Raw genomic sequence first — 25,562 nt, 5'->3', positions numbered from 1 at the left:
TAATGCTTCCGTGTGATCTCAAAACAGGTCAGAAGTGCCTTTTTCCAGATGCTGAAGACAAGGACAACCTCAGAGTAGTGTGTCTTCACTCCTCCCTGGCGTTTAACCCTGTCCTTGCTTTTCTCTGTCTCCCTTCCCTTGGCAGTGGCTCAGAAATCCAGGCCCCCAGCACGAGAAGCGGACTCTGTTTGGAGACATGGTGTGCTTCTTGTTCATCACTCCTCTGGCCACCATCTCGGGCTGGCTCTGCCTACGGGGCGCCGTGGACCACCTGCACTTTAGCAGTCGGCTCGAAGCCGTCGGACTAATTGCACTCACTGTTGCACTCTTCACTATTTACCTCTTTTGGACACTAGTAAGTATGGCCCAGGGCCTGGGAGTTAGGTCGGTGGGAGCTGGCAGCCCCCCAGCTGGCACAGCCTCCCCTCTTGTCTGTAGCTCATCTCACCCACCCGGCAGCAGACAGACCTTCAAATGCTGGCGAGAGTGTGTGATTCGGTTTACTACTGCACGTGAATGTGTGTGTGTGTGTGTGTGCACTGCTGGGAAGAGCAGATGAAGTAAAGAAAAAGCCCCAGCTTCTGAGAGTTCCTCAAAGACATGCACCCCAGACATCCCTCTCCTCTCGTAGCCAAGGACTCCATCTGTTAGGAGGCCTGGCGTTCTCTTTCTCTCGTTTATGCTCCTCTCTCTTGCCGGGATTGTAATGTATGGTGAATGATGCACTTGGCCACTGTTGCTGTCGCTGCCTGCACAGATCATGAATCCTCCTGCTGGTTATTTTCTTTTTATGTCCTGATGCGGCCTAAAGTCCTTGTTGGACGTGGAGCTGCACTTCGCCTGATGATTATTCTGGGTTGGGATATTGACTCTGCTGCGCATAAAAACACTAATTCATCTAGCTGAGAAGCTGTCACTAAAGAAAAACCATTTCCCAATAAGTGTTCCTGCTGTATATGAGGGGAAAATCTTTAACCCTCTCTGGTTCTTTATTGTTTTAACCCCATGATTGCTCAGGTACCAGTTGGCAGAGCTCACAAAGCGCAGCATCTGCCGTCTCTTAATGCTTCCCTCTGGGACCTGCAGGGAAGAATGTCACGATCCTCTAGAAGGTTTTCAGAAACCGGGCCCCCTGCTTCCTGGCATGACTCTCCTGTGCCTGCTCATCTCTAATCCGAGCACATTCCATTGTTATTCAATATGTATTTCCTGTCTAGACTGTCCCATTCCCATACCGGCAGCACAGTGTCGGCACGTAGAAGCTTCTAGTGCTCACACTTGCTCCCTTGCTCTGTCTCCCGAGTCCTGTGCCACCAGCTGCCATTCCTGCCACACTGACCAACCGCAACCCCCTGCTCATTGCGTTTCCCTCTTGTCCAGCTCTTTGCCTCCTCTCGGGGGGAATTTCAGGCAATAATCGGGGGACACATTTCAGTCTCAGTGAGAGGGGCATGACATGAGCCTTGGTAAGCAGGTAGTGTTCTGATGCTTGGAGCTTTATCAGAGTCCTCTGGTTAAGGTAGGCATTCTGTTCCCAGCCTAATGAAGCCCCCAAGCAAAACTATTATTGTCTCCTTTAAATGTCTATGCTTCCAAAGTGTGTCCTGATTCATTGTGAATCAAGCAACCAGGCTGACTCAGAAGCCACAAGGACACAGTGATGGGAAGAGGCTTAAAAATAAGAAATTAGGGGGCTTCCCTGGTGGCACAGTGGTTGGGAGTCCGCCTGCCGATGCGGGGGATGAGGGTTCGTGCCCTGGTCCGGGAGGATACCACATGCCACGGAGCGGCTGGGCCCGTGAGCCATGGCTGCTGGGCTAGCGCGTCCGGAGCCTGTGCTCCTCAATGGGAGGGGCCACAACAGTGAGAGGCCTGTGTACCGCAAAAAAAAAAAAAAAAAAAAAAGAAATTAGGGAATACCCTGGTGGTCCAGTGGTTAGAACTCAGAGCTTTCACTGCTGAGGGCCCACATTCAATCCCTGGTCGGGGAACTAAGATCCCACAAGCTGTGTGGTGTAGCCAACAAAAAAAAAAAAGAAAAGAAAGAAATTGTCTGTCTACTACTGTCTAACTACTGAACCACCTTGGGAAGTCATTTCACTTCTCTGAGCCTCAGTGTCCTCATCTGTAAAGTGGGGATGAGATTAATACCCATCCTGCCAACTTCCCCTGGTCTTACGAGATTGAAGTGAAAGTGTCCATGGGAAAGTGCTTTGGAAAATAATTAAGTGTCAGTTTTTACCATGTTTCGAGGTTTGCTAGTCTCTGATTTTTCTTATACAAGTGCCTAAGATGAAGGATGGATGAAGATATAGACTTAAATGATGGGCATTCAAACCAACTTAAGGCCTTTTTGAAAATCTGCTTTGTAAAGCACACACTTACCTAACCAGAAAGAAAAAAAAGAGGGGGGTGGGCAAAAGAGGGAAAGAAAAAAGGAGATTACCTAGGATGTGGTCCTATTTCATCTCTCATCCCAGGTGAAAGGAAAATTTGGGAGGGAAAGGTCCCCAGAGTGGCTCTTTCAGGAGGCTGATAACATACGTCATTCCAGAAATGCTTCCAAAAGGCAGTGCTGTGTGGTAAAAAGCATGTCCCTTCGGAATCCCAAGGCTCTGTGTTTAAACCCAAGGTTTAGCATCCTGATAGCTGTGTAACTTCAAACAGGTCCCTAACCTTTCTGAGCATCCTTCTCCGAATGCAAAAACTTGGGGAAACGACTGCTAACCCCTGGGCCAATGTGCTATGGTGAGGATGAGATGGGATGACTTCGGGAACATCCATCAGAGCACCTGGCAGAGGATGGGTTTTCTTCCTCTGACTGCTGCGTTCCACCACATCCCGCACTGCCCCCGGCTTCCCTGTAAAATGCCGAGCAGCTGGAGGGAAAGAAAGCGCTTCTCCCCTTGGGTGTGAAAAACGCGCGGCCATAGCTCAGCAGCAGGTTATCGAATCTAGACTAACTCCTTCCCAGATAAATGCTGTACTGAGCGGCCCTAGCAAGAGCCGTAATTCAGAAGCTGACAGCACTTGGAAACTGCCCTCCAGCAGAAACGCACTGTAAACAAGCTGTCAAGCTTAAGGAGAATATGCTGTGAAAATGTCTTAGATAAACAAACACAGTGTCAGTCCCAGCCTGGCTCCTCGGAGGAGCCCTCCTGGAAGGGCCTCGCCGGGCGCTGTCAGGAGAGACCCACGCCCGTGCTGCTTCCCTGCGGGTGCCTTTGGAGCTCCTTGCCTCCACCAGGGCCCAGGCTTGACGCAGACTCGGGGAGTTCTGCCTTCTGGAACCTACTGTGTGGAAACACAGGTGTCTGGGACCCAGGAGGCCAAGACCTCTACCACCTCCTCCCTGAGAGCTGCGGGGGGAGGGAAAGATGCCCCAGAAACATCACTGTGCATGTCACCAACCATTTGAAGCCCGTGGACAGACACGAGAAGAGTAGGTGAGAACTGAGTCCACATGAAGCATTTGGAAAGTGTCCACATAGGATCTGCATTAGCCCAGTGTAGCGATGCCCACGTGCAGTGACCCCCAGGAGGTACCACCATCCACCACGTCGCTGATGCAACCAGTGCCCAGCCCAGAAACCAGTTAAATCACAGGATGAAATGAATGATGCTCCGGCTCCTCTGGCTGACTCCCAGTCCCACGGGTTAATCATTTAAAATCTCTTTACGAAGGGGGAAGGTCCCACAGAACACTGTCCCGGCAAGGCTCACTATGGGGCAGGTCTAGGCACACCCCGAGGGTGTCCAGCACGACCTGGTGTGGCTGATTCACACCCGCGCCGCCCTCTTCTCTTCCACGGTGCCATCACAGGTCAGTGAGCTGGGCCCAGTTCCGGGAAGGCAGCTTCCAAAGCCCTGGCCCCACCAATATGCTTCCGGCGCACCATAAACTCCCGAGAGGGCAGAATCAAAATTCGTAATGAGATTTCCCAAAGCCTGCTGTGACTTTACAGCAAAGCTGCAGTGCAGCCCATCACCTCCCTCAGGGAGAGGTGATGCTAATATGCTCCAGCCCTCTGTGTGCCATGCACATGACCGCAACTCTGTGCAGACCTTGCACATGACCGCAACTCTGTGCAGACCTTGCCCATGACAGGAGGTTAATAAATAGCCTTTGGATGAAGAAATGAAGACACTTCAAGAAACCCATCCCATAAAGAGTAGTGTTTTTAGAATAGTGGCCCTGGGCTCTTTCTTCACCCTCTTTCTTTAAAACCTCAGAAATGTAAGAAACATCTAAATGAAGTTCCCAGTGTTACTACTGCCATAGCTGCTTCTTCCTTCATGTTGTTTATTTTTTCCTCACTGCCTCTTTATTGCTGTAAATCAAACCTGCTTCATTCCGCTTCTGTTCCACCAAGGGGAGGGAGTGTCTTGGCGCTCCTAGAGACCACAGCCAGGACTACCCAGGGCGACTGCAAACCCATGGTCCCTCTGCCCTGCACCTACCTTCCTTTTCCCCGATGCAGCGTCATCTTCATGATGCTTTCTTCTTATCGGTTGAATTTGCCTGCAGACGTGGTGGTGAACGGCAATCAAGATAGATTAATGCTTAATAAGATCTCGTTCGTCTGTCCGAACAAGCGGGCTGATTTTTCTACTTCCCGGCCAAGGAACCAGGAGACCTGCTAAGTCATGGACTCCCCACGTTGCCCTGTGCTTCAGAGGCTTGAACTTACGTGCGAATCACCAGGGGATCTTGTTTATTAAATGCGCGCTCTGATTCCTTAAGCCTGGGCGGAGCCCACAGGTGTCACATTCTAACAAGCTCCCAGGTGGTACGGCCTCCACGGGCACACTGAGAGCAGGGCTTTCAAGGAAATAGCCCAGCCTCTCTTTTTCTTTTTGCCCCCAGTTTCCTGTATCCAAGAAGGAGTGTCACAAAGGTATCTTCTTTTCCAGATTTAACCCATCAGAAATAACAGGCCAAGAACACTAACGCGTGGCAGTGGCACTGTGCTAAGTGCTCTTTATGCATTATCTCTGATATCATTATTCACATTTTACAAACGAGGACACCGGGACTTGGAGGCAGCAAACAACCTTCCTGAAGTCACGGAGACATCCGTAGAGGATGGGGCTTCGGCCCGGTGCGCCCGCCCGGAGCCGTCGGGCTGCTTGCTCCTGCGCACAGCTGCAGCCGCTTCTGCTGCTTACTGGAGACGCCAAGCGTGCGCAGATCTTTAACATCCCAGACGAAGGGACTCTTGATTTCGAATCCAGCTTTCCTGTAATATTTCCAGGTTCCAGACTTCTTGTACCGCCTCAGCTCTTCATTAGTACTTGTCTGTTTCCTACACCGTCCCTGCCCTTGGCCCTGAGCAGCATGCTTTCCAGCCTGCCTCTTACATTCATGAGTAGCACCAAGCAGCAGCAGGACAGAACAGAACAGATTAAAGAGAATCAAGCTTAAAAAAAAAAAAAAAAAAAAGAAAGAAAAAAACCTCTGATCCACTTTGGCATGTTCAGAGCCTCTTGGAGAAAAGCACATCTGTGTGAGTTTAAAAGCTTTTATTTTCATACTCAAATCTCTCTGGCATTCAGCCTGTGGCATCTGCTTTCTAGCCTCAGAAATCTGAGTGGCCTTGGATTTCATGAGCCTGCCATGAAGACAGACAAGCCCTTGCTGATCAAGGGCCTACATTCTCCTCTACTTCCAGAAACACCAAGCTCAAACCACAGGGTCAGCCCACTCTTTGACCAACGTAGACCCTGTACCAGGGTCAACATGACCCACACAACCCAGGTGGTTAAACAGCCCATACCTGGATAATTTGTCACTCTCAGGTCATGGGCACCTTCCTCCCCAGAACTTACCTAGTTATCTGATATACTCAAACTAGAACCTACTTCCACTTTTTTTTTTTTGCGGTACGCGGGCCTCTCACTGTTGTGGCCTCTCCCATTGCGGAGCACAGGCTCCGGATGTGCAGGCTCAGCGGCCATGGCACATGGGCCTAGCCGCTCCACGGCATGCGGGATCTTCCCGGACCGGGGCACGAACCCGTGTCCCCCACATCGGCAGGCGGACTCTCAACCACTGCGCCACCAGGGAAGCCCTACTGCCGCTTTTAAAGGCAGTTTGTACATCTTCAGAAGAACAGATTATTTGAATTTCCTAGGCGGTTCATCAGTGCTTTGTGCCAGCCTTCTCCAAAGCACACCACAGATGTAAGCATCTCATTCCAGTATATTTACACAAGAAACAAGCACTTTGGGGGCAAGTTATGTCACAATTGATGATGCGTTTACTGCTCGTGCTGTCCTGTATCATGTAAGAGAGGCCTAAATCTAAAGCAGTGTTGCAATTAGAAGGTACAGGATACTTAGTCACTCAGTGAACTTAACTAAGCAGCTTCCTAAGCTCCAGACACTGTGATAGGTACACAGCATGCAAAGATGAATACAACACAAGACCTGCCCTCAACATGCTTCTAGTGCAGGGTGAGAGAGAAACAAGGGCCGTGGTGTACAGGGCACTGATGCCACGCTGAGGTGGGCACAGGCACTGGCTCAGGAAGAACTCATCAGTGGAGTTGGCGCCCAGGCCAAAGCTTCCCCACTGGATGCCATGGAAGGACTGAGCTGGAGGCAATGGGGATCACCCACAGGGGCCGCCAAGCACAGTTGTTCAGTTTGTCCACAGCACAGTACAAAGGGTGCCCTTCCTATCATACCGTGAATGGGGTCCTTCGAGTTGTGCCGTGTCCAACCTACAGAAGGGTGCGTGAAGCCCCAGCATCCCTCTCATTTAACAGAGAGAAACGTGACGACCAGAAGGGCACATTGCCTAGTCCCACAGCTGGGCAAGGGCTGGCGCCGTACCTACTCTGCCCACTGCCCCCAGCCAACTTTCTGCCCCACTGATACTCTGGGGCCCAGACCACTATCCTGAAAATAAATCCAAACTCGGGAGGAACCTCATTTCCTATTAATACTCTGACTTTACCCAGTTTGAAGAGGCACGAGGGAGACCTGCCCTTTGTTCACACGTGGGTGCTCTGGGGCTGGGGCCAGTCTCCCAGCGCTCAGCTGCCTGCTACAGCAGTTTCCCCCCGGCTCTTGCCCCGCTGTACTGCTATTTGGAGCTGTTTGAAATGGCGTGTATGTTGTTTGGATTGATAATCAGCTTCCGCTTACCTGAAACCTTCCCTTATTTTTCCTCTCCTGACCCCAGGTGTCATTTAGGTACCACTGTCGATTGTACAATGAATGGCGTCGGACCAATCAGAGGGTGATTCTCCTCATTCCAAAGTCTGTCAACGTCCCTTCTAACCAGAAGTCCTTGCTGGGCCTCCACTCTGTCAAGAGGAACTCAAAGGAGACGATTGTTTGATGTTTGTGTGTTTGGTTGGCTGATTTGTTGTTTGGGGTTTGGAAGTTTCTGCACTGGGCCACCCCGAAACCCTTCCTCGAGCCCGTGGGTCGAAGAACATCCAGAGCCGTGTTATCACGTCGCCCTGAGCAACAGACTCCGCCCGAAGAAAGCAAATCGCTCTTTGACTTCACATCATGGATGCTGCAATCAGATGATATTTGCTAAGCTGCCAAACATGTTTATTTAGCAGATACTGTATGGAATTTTCTGAACACCTCTTTAACATATGAGGAAGGTTGTCCTGCTAAGGATGCAATTCAACTCTTCCTTTTTTATTACTATTTCAAATATATATATATATAGATATATATATATATTAAACTTAGATGATAATCAAAGTTGAAAAGCCAATGTTAAAACTGATTTCATGGTTGGTTTGGATGGATTTTGTTTGGGTTCGTTGGTTTGTTTCCCAGTTTCTACTGTAGATTCTTTGGGGTAATTTGATAGCTTGAGTGTCTTTTCCATCTCTTCCATGCCCCTTACTCAAGGGGACAGCGTAACAGCTGCAGGACAAGTCATATCTGAAGGATGTTTTGTACTAAACTTCATTTAATTATTCAGTTTTTAAAGGAAAAACAAGCGTGGCAACTCTCCCCACAGTGAACTGTTTACTTAAATTTCATTAAGGAGAAAACAATTTATGGTGAGAAGCACGCTCCTTTCAACTTGTTTGGTAATGACAGCTGATAGAAGCTATTTTCTAATAATAAATATCCAGTGTGTGAAAGACAAACCCCCACTGATTGCAATACTATTTTTTTAAATCACAAAACCTGTGAAGTTTCCCAAAGTAGATTTGAAAAAGGAAAAAAGCAAAAGCAAAAGCAGAAAGGTTGGTGTTCCTATTCCCATTTCATTTAGCGCATGTCTTAATTCTTCATTCGCATTGAACTGGAGGATCATTAGACATTTCTAGGAACCCTGGACCTATTTTGCATATCAATTAGCATTCCCATTGCTCTGCCGAATTTCCAGCTTGACAGGTAGACGTGGCCAAAAAAGCCTGTCCGAGCAGTCTAAGACCCCTTTGTCTGATTTTCCAAAAAAAACAAAGAAAAAGGCCCCACGCAGTGCCTTCCCCCAACCATGAGCCAATTCTGTCACAGGCTGAAATAGGCTTTTTCTAAGGGCTCCATGTCCCTCTTTTATCCATCGCAGTGTAAAGGGTCTAGACTGCTCCCTGCCTTTGCGTGTCCACTGAAGCCAGGGAGCAGACATGCTGTCTGAGGTCAGCACTCGCTCAGATTGGCGCACAGGCTCCCTTCCGCCCACCTACCCACAGCCCCGAAGAGAAGGCGGAGCCCAGCTTTGGGGAATGCTTAAAATATGGATTTCTAGAACATGACCCACACTGCAACTATTACTCCAGCATCTGCCTCATGCTACAGGAAGTGCAAAGGAACAGGCAGTGAGGAGGGTAATGATTTTTGTCTGCAGATTGATCAAGCTGATGCAGGTGTTGCCTTTGTCTGGCAAGCCCTCCGGTCACAGACCACTCCCCGTGCTGCCTGGGGAGAGAAACAGCTGTACTGCTCTCCGCTGCAAAACTCAGATGTGCTTTATGGCCTGTGACAATAGATTTTCCCCCACCACGCTTCACTTCGACACTTCAATTCCAGTAATATACATCTCAGCCCTTCTGTTTACTCGGCCCTGCTCACCCCTCTGGGCTGTCATTAGCTGCACCACCATCAACCGTTTCTTAATTGACCTTTCTAAAATGCTGGCCACCACTGGCTGCACGCAGCTGTCACACATTAAATTTCCAGAGCCAAGAGTGCAGCTTGGTAGCATATGAATTGCAGCCCTGTAATACAGTTGACAAACGATGTCCACCCAGCCTTGGTCCCTGAGCTGTCAGGTCAACCAGCCTCTCAACAGAGTGGTGCAAACATTCATGAGAGAACCATGCCCCTTCTCCTCCCTGTTGTTTCCATGAATTAAGGAAGCAGTAGATTCCCGGGACCATTTCCTGCTGAGGTTGGCTGCAGAAAATTCCTGCTGTCTTGGTTCATGAGATGAGATGTAATGAAGCAAAATATCAAAAGCAGGCAGGTCCCTCCCCGGCAGCTCGCTGGGGCTTCTGGGCTGGGAAGGTAGGCACGGTAGTACTGTGCCTGGGCCACGCCTCTCTCCCCCCACTGCACACTCCCACCCTCGGAAATTAAGCAGAGTCCACGTGCAAGGAGTGGGTTGCATGTGGGGTGGTGGGCAGGACACCCTGGCAGCCAAAGGAGGCATCAATGCCTCCCTGCCCAGTGAGAGACTCTGATCTCCACAGCACCAGGGCCCATCTGGGATTCTGAAAGCTCTTGGAAGACACTTCATCCCCTCTTGGCCCTTTAATAACCCTGAGGTCATTCAAGGTGGGAGAGTCCGGGAACTGCAGCATAAGCACAAGACACCAGCCAAGAGGACAGAGGCAGCGGGAGCTTCGGTCCAGGCTCTGCGTATGTCAACAAGCCACGCAGCACCTGTCCGAAGGTGGGTGCATTTGCTAACCGGGGTGCTGCACGAGTTACCAGCGGTCTTGTTCTCTCTCGCTCTCTCTGCTTCTTTCTTTTTGAAAAATCCAGAATGAAACAGGAAAAGGAACGAGGAGGGGCAGGTAAATGATCCTACTGGTTCACTGCTTCCCTCCACTGACCCCTTTACACAGTCCTCTCCCCACGTCCCTCGCCGTATCCTGTCTGGACCATTTTTCTTGAGAATATTAGATGGAGACAAACGTGTGTCACAGTGAAGCCAGAGAGGAAAGTAACAACAGAATCAAGTGCCGAGCACTCTCACTGACCCCTGTGTGTACTCACGTGCCTGCCTGTTTCTCTTCTGGGGAAGGACAGGGACACAGAGCGTTCACACGAATTCTCCGGCTCCTCAGAGACCTGAGCATTAGTTCAGACGGGCTGTGAAACCCAATTAAGGAAAAATAAATGGCATGACTTGGAAATTGCGTGTATTTGTCTTTCGTGTCCAGGTCTCCCTCCCTGTGCCCCGAGCACCCAGGGTGGCCACTTGCGTGCGGCTGGGCTGTAGCCACAGTCATTTTATTTTCAGTGAAAGTCACTCATCTGAGGACGTGGAGAAGCCAAAGGAGAAAATGGAAGTGAACCGGCAGCCTGGCTACCTGCACTGGGGCCCCAGCCGGCTGGAGGCTCCCTACCCCGGGGCCTCTCATTCCCCTCTTGGCACTGGCCTGGGCCCGGCCGGGGTCTGCCTCGCCCGGAAGCTTCACGCAGCTTACAGAGAGGCCTGGTGCGCACAAAACCTCTGTCCTCAACCTGCCCTCCCAGGGGGTGTCCTCAGGCCGAAAGACCCAGAGGAGGAAGCAACCTGGGGAAGGGAATCAGCGGCACGTTTCCTCTCCTCTTTCATCCAATGTCTTCCCAGAAGCTCCCTGCAGACCAGCCACAGAGCAGGCAGCCCTCGTGCTGGATCAGAATTACAGGTTGTGATTCTGAAGGCTTAAGTGGGATGGGAAGTGGGTCAGTGGGTGGGGACGGGGTTCGGGATTATTTTAGGTGGAGAGGTTGGGCCCAGGATGGACCTGGTTGGACGCCATCCCTCCCAGCCACGCACATGCAGGATCTTGCAGGCTGCCAGTCGGAGGCTTCTTGCCACGGAGGCTACAGTCATGAGAGATGGGCTCTAAATAGTGATGCCCAGGGAACTGCAGACCCTCTCCAAAATGTGTCAGTTCTGCAGAAATACACAGGCTATTAGGTTCCACAGTCCACCTTTTCTGACTTTACAAAAGTCTTAGTGTCTTGGAGTTGGCTTTGGGACATACTGCCTTCCCCTTGCTGTTGAGTTGCTCTGGGGTGAGTCTCGATCTTTGCTTCCCAGTGGGACAGAGTGGGAGAGGACCAGCTGTGAGTCAGGCTACCTGAGTTTGAATAGGGCTCTGCAGTATCCCAGTGGCAGTGTCCCACCTATGTAAGCCTCAGTTTCTGCCTCTGTAAAATGGGGACGATACCTACCTCAGACAGTCCCTGTAAGGTTTGTAAGGTGCCCAGTAAGCAGTTCATGCATGAACATCACCCTTCCCACCCCTTCCTTCCACTCGCCGTTGCTAACGTCTGGTCTATCGCCTGGGTTTTGACAAACAACTTTGATCAATGATTTGAAGGACCACAAACGGTTTTAAATCCTTTTCAAAAAGAAGAGGGATTAATTTTAAATAATCAACACATATTTATTGAGCACACTGTGTTTGGGAGTAAAAAGAATTGTAAGAGATCCTTCTGGAGGTTGAAATGACTGACCTGATTGAGATCTTTGAATTACACATGGATTTCATTTATCCTTGCATTTCCTTATACTGGAGCCTATGGCTAATTGAGAACTCATCACGGATAAAAAATGTGCTCGTTCTGGCTCTAGCGCTACAGAGGAAAACAAATATAGTCCATCAGTTGTCTGTGTTCCCAGAAATGAGGGACTCGTGAGTCACTGAGCTCATATATCTAGTGCCTTCTTGGAGGCTCTGAATTCCGGGCACAAAGACAGCAGAAGAGATGGGCTCAGGGAGGCCTGCGTCGTTTTGAAAAACTTTTTTTTGGATCAACTTTTCACCTCCTGGGCCACAGTTACCCTATCAAGGAAATGAATAGATGGACCTATTGTAGGTTTTATTTTTATCTTATTTGTGGGCACCAGGTGCAAAGAATTGAGTTACTCCTATACTTTAGCCCAGGACCCAGTTTCTGGCACCGTCAGCCTCTACAGGTCCCTGTTCTATTTTATTCCACAAATGTGTACATAGAGCCAAGCACTTCCCACGAGCCATGCGCTATTCAGCACTTTGAAAACTGCCTCCTTTAATTCTTACAATTACTTCATCCATTGTCGCCTAACAGAACACCCCCAAATTTAGTGGTCTCAAACAACCATTCTATGGCACCTCACTGTTCCATGGGATGGCTAGGGCTCACCAGGCAGTCTGTAGGCAGTGCCTTTTCTGGTTGCACTTATATGTCTCAGACAGTCAGACGGCCCAGGTGCTTCTCCTGTGGTTTCTCTCCACATGGCATCTCAGTTAAAGGGCCCCTCTTTCACGGCCACTCAGGGCTCCAAGAGGGAAGAAGCTTCTCTCCTGCTTCCTGCCTGGGCTTGGAAGTCCCTGAGGATCACTTCCTCTGGTCCTATTGTTCAAAGCAGTCACAGGTCTCTCCTCCTGATGGGAGGAGCTGCCTGCACATACAGGGAGGGGCAGAATTGTTTGGGGCCATTTTTTGGAGATTAGCTACCAGACCCTTATTACAGATGGAGAAGCTTAACCAAAGAGGGTAAATTATTTGCCCAAGGAAACAGAGCTAGTAAGGGGGAGAGCTGGAGTTCAGACCCAGGCTCTGGAGTCCCTGCTCTTAACCACTGTGATGCCTCTCAGCTTCTAGTTTTATAATAATTTCCTCTTCATTCCTAATCTCCACTTTAATCTCCTTCCTTCATTAGTTACTCATTCTAATACGTTTGACATATAAACTGACTATGGACCTATCTTTGCAAAACATATTGTTTTGTGAGTATATGCCTTAATTTACATAAAAGTGATTATGCTGTAAATCTAGTTCTTCTCCCCCACCCCCCTCCCACCTTAGCACTATGTTTTTAAGATTTGTCTGCATGTACATTTATTGCTTCCAATGACTGCTTGGAATTCCATTTCCTTTTCCATTCCCTTGATGTTAACCTCCAACTCCCTGCCGCAGCCAACAGTGCTGTGATGGACATCCTCTTACCTGTCTCCTTAAAGCCCTGTTGGAGGGTTCCTCTGCTCTGGTCGGTGGGCATGCTGGGCTATAGCATGTTGACATGTTTAATTGCACTATTTTTGTATGGTTCTCCAGGACAACTATACCACTTTAGACGGCCCCCAGTAGTGGCTGAGTTTTCCCATTTCTCCACATCCTTTCCTGTACTAGCTATTATTTATTTATTCATTTTTAGCCAATCTGACAATATAAACCTAGGTCTTATTGCTTATATCTGTCCACATTTACACTTCTCTATGTTTCCTGTTGGGCTGACTACCTTTTCCTTTTTAGTCTCCCTCGTCAGTTCGATGTGCCGCAAATTCTCTCATTTGTTCAACTCTCTCTTAACTTTTCTACGGTATACTTTATTGAATAGCAATCCTTAACTTTGACACAGTCAAATCTAGTTTTTGTCACGTGTTTTGTACTGTGGGTCATCTTATTTAAATTTTAGAAGTCCTTTCTCATTCCAAAATCACAAAGATAGTCTCCCACATTTTCTTCCTTTATGGTTTTATGTATCACCTTTAGGCCTTCAGACTATCTAGAGTTCACCTCTGTACCTAATATAAGGATCCAACTTTATCTCCCTAAGGTAGGCGGTTTGCCATCACCATCTACTAAACAGTCTCCCCTTTCTTCATTCACTTGTGGTGTCACCTGGATTGTGTACCCCGTTCCTTATAAACATGATCTGGTTTTGCATACTCAGTCTATGGCTTTAACCCATTTGTCCCTTCCTGAGTTAACCTCACTGTTTTTCTTAATATGGCTTCATAATGTGTCTCTTTATCTAGTGTAATGAGCAACTCCTCCCCAGTCCCCCACCAACTTCGCTCTATTCTTCAAAATTGACTTAGTTATTTGTGGACAGGCTTTTTATCCCTGTGTATAAATTTTAGAAGAGTTTTGTTAAGTCATTTTAAAAGGCTTGATGGACCTTTGATTGGAATTGTGGTGAATTTACATATTAATTTCATGAAAATTACAATCTTTACAGATCTTCACAACTTTTAGCCAATCTCCTATGACGATCATAGCATAACACCATTTATTCAGTCATTCTTTGCATCCTGAAATAAGAGTTCTAAATGTTGTCAGTAAAATTCTTCTGCATGCTTTGTTAGTTTAATTTCTAGTTTATAGTTGTGTTGCTATGGTAAAATAAGTGATACCTTATTTTCTATTCTATTTTCTCGTTGGTTAGTGCTGGTGTAGAGGAACTCTCGTCATCGGGCACTCGCACCTTTGCTGAGCTCTGTATTAGTTCTCGCAGTTTGTAGATACGCTTCTATGCCAGCTCTTTCCTGTCTTAGTGCAGTGGCCAGGCCCTCCAGGACTGGTCTGTTGCAATCGTGCCAGCAGGCTTATTTGCTGGTTCCCATCTTAAAGAGTGTTCAGTGTCCCCATCATTGATATTTGCTACACACTTTTCTTATATAATTTTGTTGAGTTATTGTGTTTCCCTTCAATTTCTAGTACTCGGTGAGTTTTTACATCATCATTTTAAATATCATAATTAATTAGTGATAGTAATTAAATATAATTAACAATATAATATTGAGAAATTTGTGTGATTTTCTACTTTATAATCTGTGTAGTAAGATACACTATTGTTGAATTATCCTTTCACTCGTAGATAAACCTTATGTAATATTTTCTGTTCTCTCTATATATATATTAAAAATTAAGAGTTCACACCAACCAACACCACCATTTCCAATCCAATACCAGAGCTCAATCTTGTTTTTCCCATTTTCACATTTATAGCTCCCTTTCCAACCATGGGAAATCTGGCTTTCATTGTCTTTATTTATTTACTTATATTTAATTAACCTCTCTGCATGTAGCCAGTCTCTCGTCTCCACATCCATCCCCTCCCCCATGTAGATGGCCCCCTCACCATCTACCTCTGTCTCTGACACCCCATGCCAGGCCACCCGTCACATCCCAGCCAAACTCTGGTGCAGCCAGTGGACGTTCCTCACCTTCATTCAGTCTGTACTTATTTCCTTATTCATTGGTGTCTTATTTTCATCTTGTCTTTTATTCTTTTGTCTAGCCAATCTGCATTAATGGTTTATTTCATTAACCTTTTTGAAGAGTAAGTTCAAAACTTTCTTAATTTTCTCTTTTTCTCATCCTCTTTTGTCCTCTATTTCATTGATTTTTAGCCTTATCTTTCTTATTGCCTTACTTCTTGGGGGTTTTGTTTGCTTGCTTGTTTGTTTTAATTCATTCTTGTGGGAATTCCCTGGTTGTCCAGTGGTTAGGACTCTGAGCTTCCACTGCAGGGGGCCTGGGTTTGACCCCTGGTCAGGGAACTCTTAGTTCTGGTGCGGCATGGCCAGAAAAAAAAGAAAAAAAATCACTCTTGTTTCAGTCTTCCTGTTTGTTTTTGGATAAATGACTTAAAGCTATAAATTTTCCTCTAGGTACTACTTTATCTCCCACAATTGTTGAAAATTTTAATGTTTAAATTTTAGTTCTAAGTACTTTAAATTTCCCTTATGTTTCTTTCTTTAACTCAAAAGTCATTTAGCAGTTTGCTGTACACCTAAAACTAACACAACATTATAAATCAACTATACTCCAGTAAAAAAAATTTTTTAAAAGTCATTTAGGAGTGAGTTATTTAGCTTTCAGCAAATGAGCAGGGGTGGGGAGTGTTATTCTTTTGTTTTGTATTTCAGTTATTATTACATTATGGTCAAAGGACTATGTCCTTGATGATTTGACTCTTTGAAATGCTGGCATGTTTTTGTGGCTTCATACATGGTTGAGGGACTTCCCTGGTGGCATAGTGGTTAAGAATCCGCCTGCCAATGCAGGGTACACGGGTTCCAGCCCTGGTACGGGAAGATCCCACATGCCGCAGAGCAACTAAGCCCGTGCACCACAACTACTGAGCCTGCACTCTAGAGCCCACGAGCCACAATTACTGAGCCCACGTGCCACAACTACTGAAGCCCGCACACCTAGAGCCTGTGCTCCGCAACAAGAGAAGCCACCACAATGAGAAGCCCGCGCACCGCAATGAAGAGTAGCCCTCGCTCACAACTAGAGAAAAGCCTGCATGCAGCAACAAAGACCCAACGCAGCCAAAAATAAATAAATAAAATAAATAAATATATTTATTTTAAAAAAAGATACATGGTTGATTTTTACAAATATATATGAATAAGTAAGCTACAGCTTATCAATTGTGTAGTTCACATCTTCCTATCTTTGCTTTTTTTCATGCTTGATCTGTCAGTTTCTGAGAGGGACATACACAATTTCTGATTACAATTGTTGATTTATTTTTCCCTCTAGCCCTGTTGGTAGCTGCTTTATGTATTTGAGGCAATATAAATAGATTTATCTTTATGATTATATCTTCTTGATATATTGCTCCTCTTCCCCAAATATAACATTCTAATATTCTGCTTGTCCATTCTGATGTTTTAAAAAGCTTTTCTGTCTGAATTGATATTAAACATTTCTGTATCCTTTTATGTCTCCTGTAGACAGCATACTGCTAAAATATTCTTTTTACAATTTAATCTGAAAATCTCTATCTTTGGATTGGTGACTTTAATCCATTTACATTTGTTTTACTATTATGTTGGGTCTTAATTCTACCATCTTATTTCATGTCTAGTTTTTTTTCTGTGATCGCACACTCGCCTGGGGATCTTGACTCCCTTGGCTAGTGATGTGTACCTACGACAGGGGAGCTAAACCCCTGGTGGGTCAGCAGAGAGGGTGGGAGATACTCTGTGCTGCCGTTTGGACTGAACCACTCCCCACTTGCCACACCCCAGCAAGTGACTCTGGCCCTCATATCTCTATCCCCATCACATTTTCTAAGTTTCATCTGCCTGGATTGCCATCAGCTTTCCTTTGAAGCATAGGGGGATAGTTGGGGGCCCGGAGGGGTTGGGGAATGGGGGGGCGGGGGGGCACGTGTTAACTCCATATGGCTGGCAGATCTCCCTGCACGTATGCTATATGCACCTACCCCAGCATGGATGAATGAAGCCCTAATGTTACCCCACTGACCTGGTGGCACTGGGCTGGCACTGCTATCTTCTGTTTCCTGGGATGTGATGAAGCAGGTGATGATGTATCCAAAGGTGCTATACAGGAGAGAGAAAAGGACATGACCACCTCCCCCCTCCCCCCCGTTTCCTGTTCCCAGGGTATGTCACCAAGCATCCATCCCTGCTCCTCACACATCTTCTGCAGCCCAAGTGTTCCTGGGGTTTTATTTTCTTTTCTCACTTCCAGGGTTGATCGCGGGGGGACGTGAGGGGAGCCAAGACTCAGGATAAGTTTGCCATAGTATCTGCCATGAGCACTTCTCAAAAAGTCCTTCTTGGAGCCCTGAGTTGCTGCGGGGAACAGGGCATGGAAAGAGCCCCCAAAACCTTGGCTCTGGTGCTCCAGCCACTTTACCTCTGCTTCATATACTGGGGATCTGGGCTAGATTTCACCCAAAGGAAAATAACAGTGCTAAAGTCTGTTAGGTCCTTTTTTATTCTAAAATTCTGGGTAACCTCATCTAGCTCCCTGGCTCTTGGGGACCCTGGGTCTGCCAAGGGCAATGGAGTGCTTGGCAGGAAAGGATTTGCACAGGCGTGGGCCCATCCTGACGGCCTGCTCCCCCGCCCTCCCCATCCCCTCCCTATTCACAGCAAGGAGGCATCTGTGACTTTTAACCCAGCTGCAAATAAGTAACACTTAGGAGACAAATGAACTGCATTTTGTTCTCAGATAAGGCTTAAAGGCTGCTGACGTTAGGATTTTTTAAAGTCAATCTGGAGATTTGTGGGAGAAAACGTCTGGGAGTGACCTGGAGGGCGACTGTGCAGAACATCCATCACAGACCTGCATGGAGACCCTTCGAGGCCTGGGAAGCAGTAGACAAGCTTGCGATGAGCATGTCCCCCACGAGGAGTGAGTTGGCATCACTTCCACAGTATAACAACTAGCATTGTTTTCCTGCCCCTTAAACAGGAAGCTCAGACTGGCTTTGGGGAAATTTGCAAATAACTTTGCTAATGTAAAAATGTACTCCTACAGAGCTTGAAATGTCACTGGCTTTTCTCCATCATTTACCTTCCTTCTCACCGTCCCCGCCTGGTAAACGTGGGGCCAGCCACATTTGATGCCTCCAACTCAGCAGCTGAGGGTACCGGGCAGCTTGGTGACATCCACAGGACACTGACTCAGAGCTCACCCTCTACGGGTTCTCTCAGCAGCAAGGGGCCACTGGCAACCTGGCCCCAGACCACGGAGACAGATTAAGGGGGGGGGGTCTATGGGAAGTGATCTAAGGCTACATCATCTGAGCACCAGTGGATCTATTCTGCAGCCTGTGTGAGGGTACAGGACCCAAGCCTTGCAGGCAACATCTTACAACGAAATTAGCAATCCTGAGTTAGGAGGTCCGTGTGTGTGAGAACCTCCCTGAAGGCATGCACCATCTGGGAAGGCGTGGGGCAATCCTGCTGATCTCACAGAGCAGGGCAGCTCTGTCTGAGCAACCTCTAGAGCACAGAGAATCCTCGGCCCGAACCTCCTCTCTCAGAAGCCTGTGCTCACAGGAAGGGTGAGAGGAAAGAATCTAACGGTTATGGGTAAATTTACTTCATCCCAGGAGGAGGACTAGAAATCAGACTCAGGCAGGGTCTACAAAAGCACAGTCTATTGGAGGAGGTTCAGGTGGGATTTATTATGTTTAATGCACCTGGTGAAAAATGCAGTGGCCATCAATCACGCCCTTGTGTACCACCTGGGTCCCCTCTGTATATACAGATCTCTTACAGGCTCATTGCTATTTATGCAAAGTCTTCAAAAACTGGGCACACCTGGTTGTGGTTTCTAAATACCCTTTTCCTACTAAAAAGAATCAGGTATCCTCGGAGAAATGTCTGAGTCTAGGTCAGGGACAGGGAATGTGTGTAAGATGAATCTGGAGCAAGCACCTTGTCATATCAGAAAGCAAGGGGGACTCCTGTGGTCATGTCCAGAGGACACAGGATAAAACCCAAATAGGCTCCCACTGGCCTAAGGTGGACAATAGGGGCATCACAGAGAACAAGACTGTGCTGAATTGTTACACATGACCTATGTTAAAATTCATGAGTTTATAATGGTACTAAAAAAAAAAAAACCTTCACTGGCCACCTTTGGAGCATGCTAGAGAACCAAATCATTATTCCGATAATGGCTTTTTAAAAAGTGTCTTGTGTGCACTGTACCTTGGGGTATTAAAGGATGAAGGAAAGTTCTTTAGAGAAGACTTGCACCTAAAAAGTGTAGAAATAATGATAGAATCTAAATGAAGTCATGGATGTGCCTAATGATCATTAGCTAAAACCATTAGCTGATGGGGAACTTTATGATAGAAGTCAGACCCTCAGCACCCAAACCCACAGATCGATCTTAACCTCACAAGAAAGAGAAAATCTGACACTGGGTACCTCCTGATGTGATGCTGTAGGATGTGCACAGAAACACTGTGAGATATTCCTGCAAAAAACTGAATCTGCCTGCGATCAAGCACTGCTGTCTATTAGTTTACAGGAGTGAGAGAGATTGATCGTTTGTTAAATGACCAACATTTAACAGCACCAGTACTATTGACACTTTGGGGTGGATAATTCATTTAGAAGACATTTTAAAATGTATCAACAAATATAACATATGGGCCTTGTTTGGACCCTGATTCAGAAAAACCAAATATTAAAAAAAAAAAATTATGAGACTATCAGGGAACTTTGAGCACTGGATATTTGATCATATTAAGGAATTATTTGTTTCAGGTATGATAACAGAATGATGGCTATGTTTATAAAACAGCCTTGTCTCTTAGAGATACATTCTGAAGAATTTATGAAGAAGTTGTGCAATATCTCAGATTCCTCTGGACGGCAGAGTCGGGGAGTATGAAAGACACAAGACTGGCCGGATGTGGATCATGGTTGAAACGGGGTGATGGGTACACGGGGTTCATTATACTATTCTCTCCAGTTTTATATAGGTTTAAACTTTTCCACTGTAAAACCTTATTAGAAAAAAAAAAGTAGTAGGACACAACTGCCTGCCACAAACTCTAAACGGCTTCGGCAAGGAGCAGTGGGCTGGAGCTGTCGGCGTAGGAGTGAGCGGCTCCGCAAGAACAGGAGAGACCAAGGATGGGCCTGAATCAGAGGCTGTAGGGTCAAGGTTGGTCATTTTTCTTAGTGATGTTATACACGCCGAGGTCAACTACTTTGCTGTTTGCCACGCTGGAGTGAAACTCTGCCAGACGGCGCAGTGATACCCAGAGGCGGCGGCATGGGGGAGAAGCAGCCTCAGGTTCTGTGCCACGAACGATGCTTTCGGGCACAGATAGAAGGCCGACCGTCCTCGGCGCGTCTGTTTAAAAACCCCACGCTCAGCTGAGACTGGGAGGCGCCGGTGAGCTGTCACCCATCAGCCAGGCCTACGGCTGCAGAGGCCTCCACGCCCCGGAGACAGGACGCAAGCGCCCCGGAAGACTGGCACGCGCCCAGCTGGGTTTGGAGGCCGGGGGTGGGGTTCGTGGTGAGAGAGTGATTTTCACGCGCTGGTTCTCGGCGTTCTCTCCGCGTCCCCATGTCAAGGCGGGCAGTGCGGGGCGCTCCAAGGGCCCAAAGCAGGTGCAAGGGCGGGCGGGCGGGCGGGTCTGCCCCGACCCCTGCCAGGCTTCCCAGATGGACAGAAAAGCCCAGCCCCTGTGAGGGCACATCTTATTGATCCATCCCCACCGGGGACAAGGAGGATGTGTCTGGTGGGCCCCGGGGCATAAGAGACTTGCCATCCAAAGGACAAAATGAGGAGAAACCTTTGTGAATCGAATGCCCTTTGTGGTCCAAAATGAGTCAACAGCATCTAGACAGAGGACCCAAACTGGGGTACTTCTCCTAGAGGAAAACTTAGCAGCTTAAGAAGTAATTGTGAACCAGAAAATACACTCCCACAGACACACACATGCATGCACAGGTGCACATTAAAAACCCCTGTCACACAGAGGAAGACAAATATCATATGACATCACTTATATGTGGAATCTTTAGAGAATGGCACAAATGAACTTATTTACAAAACAGAAATAGAGTCACAGATGTAGAAAATAAACTTATGGTTACCAGGGGGGTAAAGGATGGGGGATGAATTGGGAGACTGGGATTGACATATACACACCGCTATATGTAATACAGATAACTAATAAGAACCTACTGTACAGCACAAGGAACTCTACTCAGTACTCTGTAATGACCTATATGGGAAAAGAATCTAAAAAAGATATATGGCTATATGTATATGTATAACTGATTCACTTTGCTGTACACCTGAAACTAACACAACATTGTAAATCAGCTGTACTCCGATAAAAATTTAAAAAAACAAAAAAACCCTGTCACACACACACACACACACACACACACACACACACATACACACACACCATTAAGAGAATCCTGGGACAGGCCAACTCTTTCCGTTGTATCAGTGTGTCTCAAGGTGACATCCTCTGAAGCCCCCCCCTCCCTCTCCGCCCCCCGCCCCACTCCTGAGTTCAACACCACTCAGGGAAGAAGTGCCTGGAACACAGTGACCTGAGGAGGAAAAAGAACAAGGCAGCAGCTCTGAGAAGCAAAAGTCGACCCTGGAAGACTCAGGAAAGCGGCCGTATGTCCGCCCAGGTCAGAGCATTAGAGAGGAGGGGAGGACACATCTGTCTCCACAACTTCCCGGTAGCTCTTCTGACATAGCAGGGGTCACAAGGCCCCAAATGGGGACAATTTCCGTGTGAGTCAATGAATGGGTAGTAAACACGTTCACATTTCTTGCTCCTCCCCTGTATTCTTGGAACTGAACGGAGCCTCTTCAAACAACAGCCTTCCGGAATCCTGTCCATTTTCCTCATTTCCCGCTGAGACAGTATGGGTGAGCGTTGACTCGTTTCCCAGTTATAACCACCCAGAGTCACTCACAGGTCAGCTCCTGCCTCCTGAGTCTGTTGATGAGAACACACTGAAAAAAACTTGCTGAAGAATTGCAAGGCAGCCTGTGATACACCATCACAAAGCTGAGCTCATAACTCTAACTTAGGATGCATGAGCCAAGGATGACAGAAGCACGCCGACTGCCTTCCTTTATTTCATTATTCAGTGTTTCCCAACCTTCATAATGCAGTTTGGGAAAGAGCTGCCAAAGACCCATAGTTACTTCTCCCAGCAAGCTGGGCGGGGATGTGGGGGAAGTCCCCCTGGCTGGTCACGTGCTGCTTTAGCAGCCAGAGGCCTTGCCCGGTGATGTAGCAACCCCTTTCCCAGCTGAAGGCTTGAATTATTTATTTAAATGAAAGTCTGAAATCAACCTACAGACACCACATCAAGGACAAGCGAGATCCTGTCTCCTCAGTTCCGTGGATCAACCACAACAAGTCGGTGCGCAGCGTGCATTCGAGGGCAGCTGGGAGGACAGCTCGGCTTCGGCAGCGCGCAGACCCTGCGCCAGGAGAGCACTCAGAGAAGGGCGGCCAACCGGCGCGAGCCAGAAGATTTTCTCAGTGTTCGGGTCTCGGTGGAGAACCGGGAAGTGATTGCAAACACGTTCCAGAAATCCTCTCCATTTCCCATGAGCCCTGAGCACAGGGGGCCCCTTGACAGTCACGGGCATCTTTGTCAATCTGTGACGGGTTGGCCACATGGACACCTCCGCCCCTGTTGTTTAAAACCAGAGTTCCCAAGTGCCTCCTTCCTACCTCCTCTTATGCGAGACCAGTTGCTCCTGGTCTCTTACGGGAAACCTGCTGTGTGTGGTGCCTTCCTTCTAGAAGCGCACTTAACCACAGCTGTGGTTTTCCGCCTTTGTATGATGATTTAATTGAGGCCCACACTGAGCTGTAAGCTCCATCAGGGTCAGGACAAGATTTCCTTTTACACAGCATGGCACTTGGTAAGTGCTGAATAAATGTTTGTTGAAATTAGTATTTATTCATGAGATGAATAAAATGTGGCGCTTCCGGTATTCTCAATGGCTTCCTTGTTTAACCACTCAATTGACCAGAAGCGTTAGCTCTTCACTTGTAGACTTACGTACACTAAGAACAATGAACAACCTGCCATTTCAAAACCAAAGTCTCACCTTACTTCCCAATTCCCCTAATCAAAATATTTGAAGTAATCATTAGTTTTAAATTCCTATGTATTTTAGATCTACCATATTGGTATGATCTTTCTACGTGCTCTAATATAATTCTCCCATCAACTCTCTAATAGGACTTTTTTTTTTCTTTTAGTCCTAATTTACAGACAAGGAAACTGAGAAACAGGAATGTTAGCTTTTTCAGGATCACACCATTAAGTGCCAGCAACTTAGTATCACTAATGCTGCTCCTATCAGGGGTTTTCCATTCACAGAGTTAGTTCAAAGGCAGAAACAATGCTGTTCTTTCTTCTATTTACAGCCTGTCTGTGGAGAAGGACCATCCAGGTGGGAAAAGTACAAATTTGGGACATAACCCATGACTACACTTGGCATGTTTTAAATGAGTTAATTCTCTATCATTAAAAAAAAATTTTTTTTACCTCCTCTGCAATCAGAGCTGAATCACAGTTCTAGTAATTCCTGTCATTCACAGCCCCTACTGCCCACTAGGATAAATGGGGTGTGCGTGCACACTCTCTGGGCCACTTTCAACAACTCCCAGATCTGTCACTAACATGTTGCTTCCCTGAGGCCCAGCCTGCTTTCAACTACTCGTTAAGCCCTGTACCACCCCTGCTTAGCTTACCTAACAGTGACCCCACAGGAGACTTTAAACCAGAACAATTAATCAGCTCCCTGATGTCAGGAAAAACACATCTTAAAACGTAGCCAGTTCAGGAAAGGGCAGTCCACCCAGGCTGTAACCTGCCGTTTCATCAGAGAGGGTAAATGCAGTGCCGAGTGAGGAAGACAGATGAGCACAAGCTTGAGCTCTGGAAAGAAAGCAGAATGCCCGGCCCACTCCTGACTAAGGCACATCAGCTTATCTACACAAAGGAATTTTCTAAACAGCAGCATGCAAGTAATATTTATTTACCTTGACATTCATTTGAAGAACATCAGAAACAACAGAGATTTAAAATAGGGATTTGGGAGTCACCTGACAGTTGGAATTGTTCCCATTCATTGTTGACAATGAGTAGTACCACGGTCAAAGGTATACTAGCTATGTACATTATTTCCTAACAGCTGCCTGGGACAGTAGAATAGGCAGAGCTGTTGAAGTTGGCAGCCTGGGGAATCCCCTGGCCGTCCAGTGGTTAAGACTCAGCGCTTCCGCTGCAGGGGGCTCGGGTTCGATCCCTAGTGGGGGAACTAGGATCCCACAAGCCGGGCAGACAAAAAAAAAAAAAAAAAAGATGGTGGTGGCCTGGGCAATCAGACTGAGTTCCCAAGAAAACCACAGGATCTCTCCTCTTGGTATTCCAGCTGCTGGCTAGGCAATGCCTGGCAAAACTAAATCCCCCAGTGAACGGTCATTGAAGGAAGGAATGAATGAATGACTTAACCTCTGGGCAAGTTGCCCCATCTGCAAAACAAGGATAACACTACTTGCCCAGTGTGGTACTACGAGCTTCAAGTGAGTTAATGTTTGGGGGACGACCCTGTGCAGAGTGCCTGGCTGTGTGAACATTCAACAAACGTCTAATCCTTTCACTTTCTCCCTCCTTCCTCTTTATGGGTCTTTCCTCCTCCCGTATGAGATTGAAACTATTCCATGCGTAAGCAAGAGACTATTGCTTACACATGAGAATACTAAACTATTCCATGTGATATTCTGTGCCCCCCACACAGCGCGAGAGCAGCACTGCACATCCAGGACCCTGCCCCTGCCCATTCCTCTTGGTTGGGTTCCCAAAGTTCCCCAGGTGCCCGACACAGCCAAAGGCCCTGCTTCAGGTTCCTACAGGAGCTTCTGGTATGAGGACCCTGAGTCATCCCCCCTCTGATGCCCAAACCCTTCCTTCTCCACAAAAGGATCCCGCCCAGATTTGTAAACATAAGCACTGAGTCCTGGTGACCCCATGGCCGCACCTCTCACAGTTCAGTCCAGGCTCACTATTTCTTTCATGACGTAGAATCATGAAAACTAGGCAACAGGCACTCAGTCAATGTTTTCAGCTCGTTTTTCCGAAGTTCAAACTTCCTAACAATTTTTCTCTTAGCAGGACAAAAACTTAAGAGAAATGGGCACCTGAGGAAATGGTTGAGAGGAAAATTCTGGCCCTAGAAAGAGCTTGGGTTCAGCCCTCTTGACACGGGTTGGAAGGCAGCATAACAAAGGAGTGGGGAGCTGGCAGCGAAGAGCAAGGCTGGGTCACGATCCCAGGCTTCAGAAGAGAACG

General features: G+C 47.4%; 1 protein-coding gene across 3 annotated transcripts in view; it reads left to right on the top strand.

The window, feature by feature from the left end:
• The window catches only part of MARCHF3 (membrane associated ring-CH-type finger 3), a gene marked incomplete at its 3' end in the record, with an annotated part of 154,100 nt that extends 143,771 nt beyond the window's left edge, over positions 1–10,329 (top strand). Inside the window, exons 4-5 of one of the 3 annotated variants that reach the window (XM_081233283.1) lie at positions 146–355; positions 7,190–10,329. In XM_081233283.1, coding sequence (XP_081089409.1) covers positions 146–355; positions 7,190–7,348 — 369 coding nt within the window. Of the gene's footprint in view, positions 1–145; positions 560–7,189 lie in introns of those variants that run through there. The other 2 variants (XM_081233284.1, XM_081233282.1) reach the window with 2 other exon arrangements.
• Positions 10,330–25,562: the final 15,233 nt, after the last annotated feature.

Source organism: Mesoplodon bidens (assembly GCF_964165515.1).
Source record: "Mesoplodon bidens genome assembly, chromosome: 4".
NCBI lineage: Eukaryota > Metazoa > Chordata > Mammalia > Artiodactyla > Ziphiidae > Mesoplodon > Mesoplodon bidens.
The sequence above is the reverse complement of the archived record's forward strand: the minus strand, read 5'-3'. Positions and strand labels throughout refer to the sequence as shown.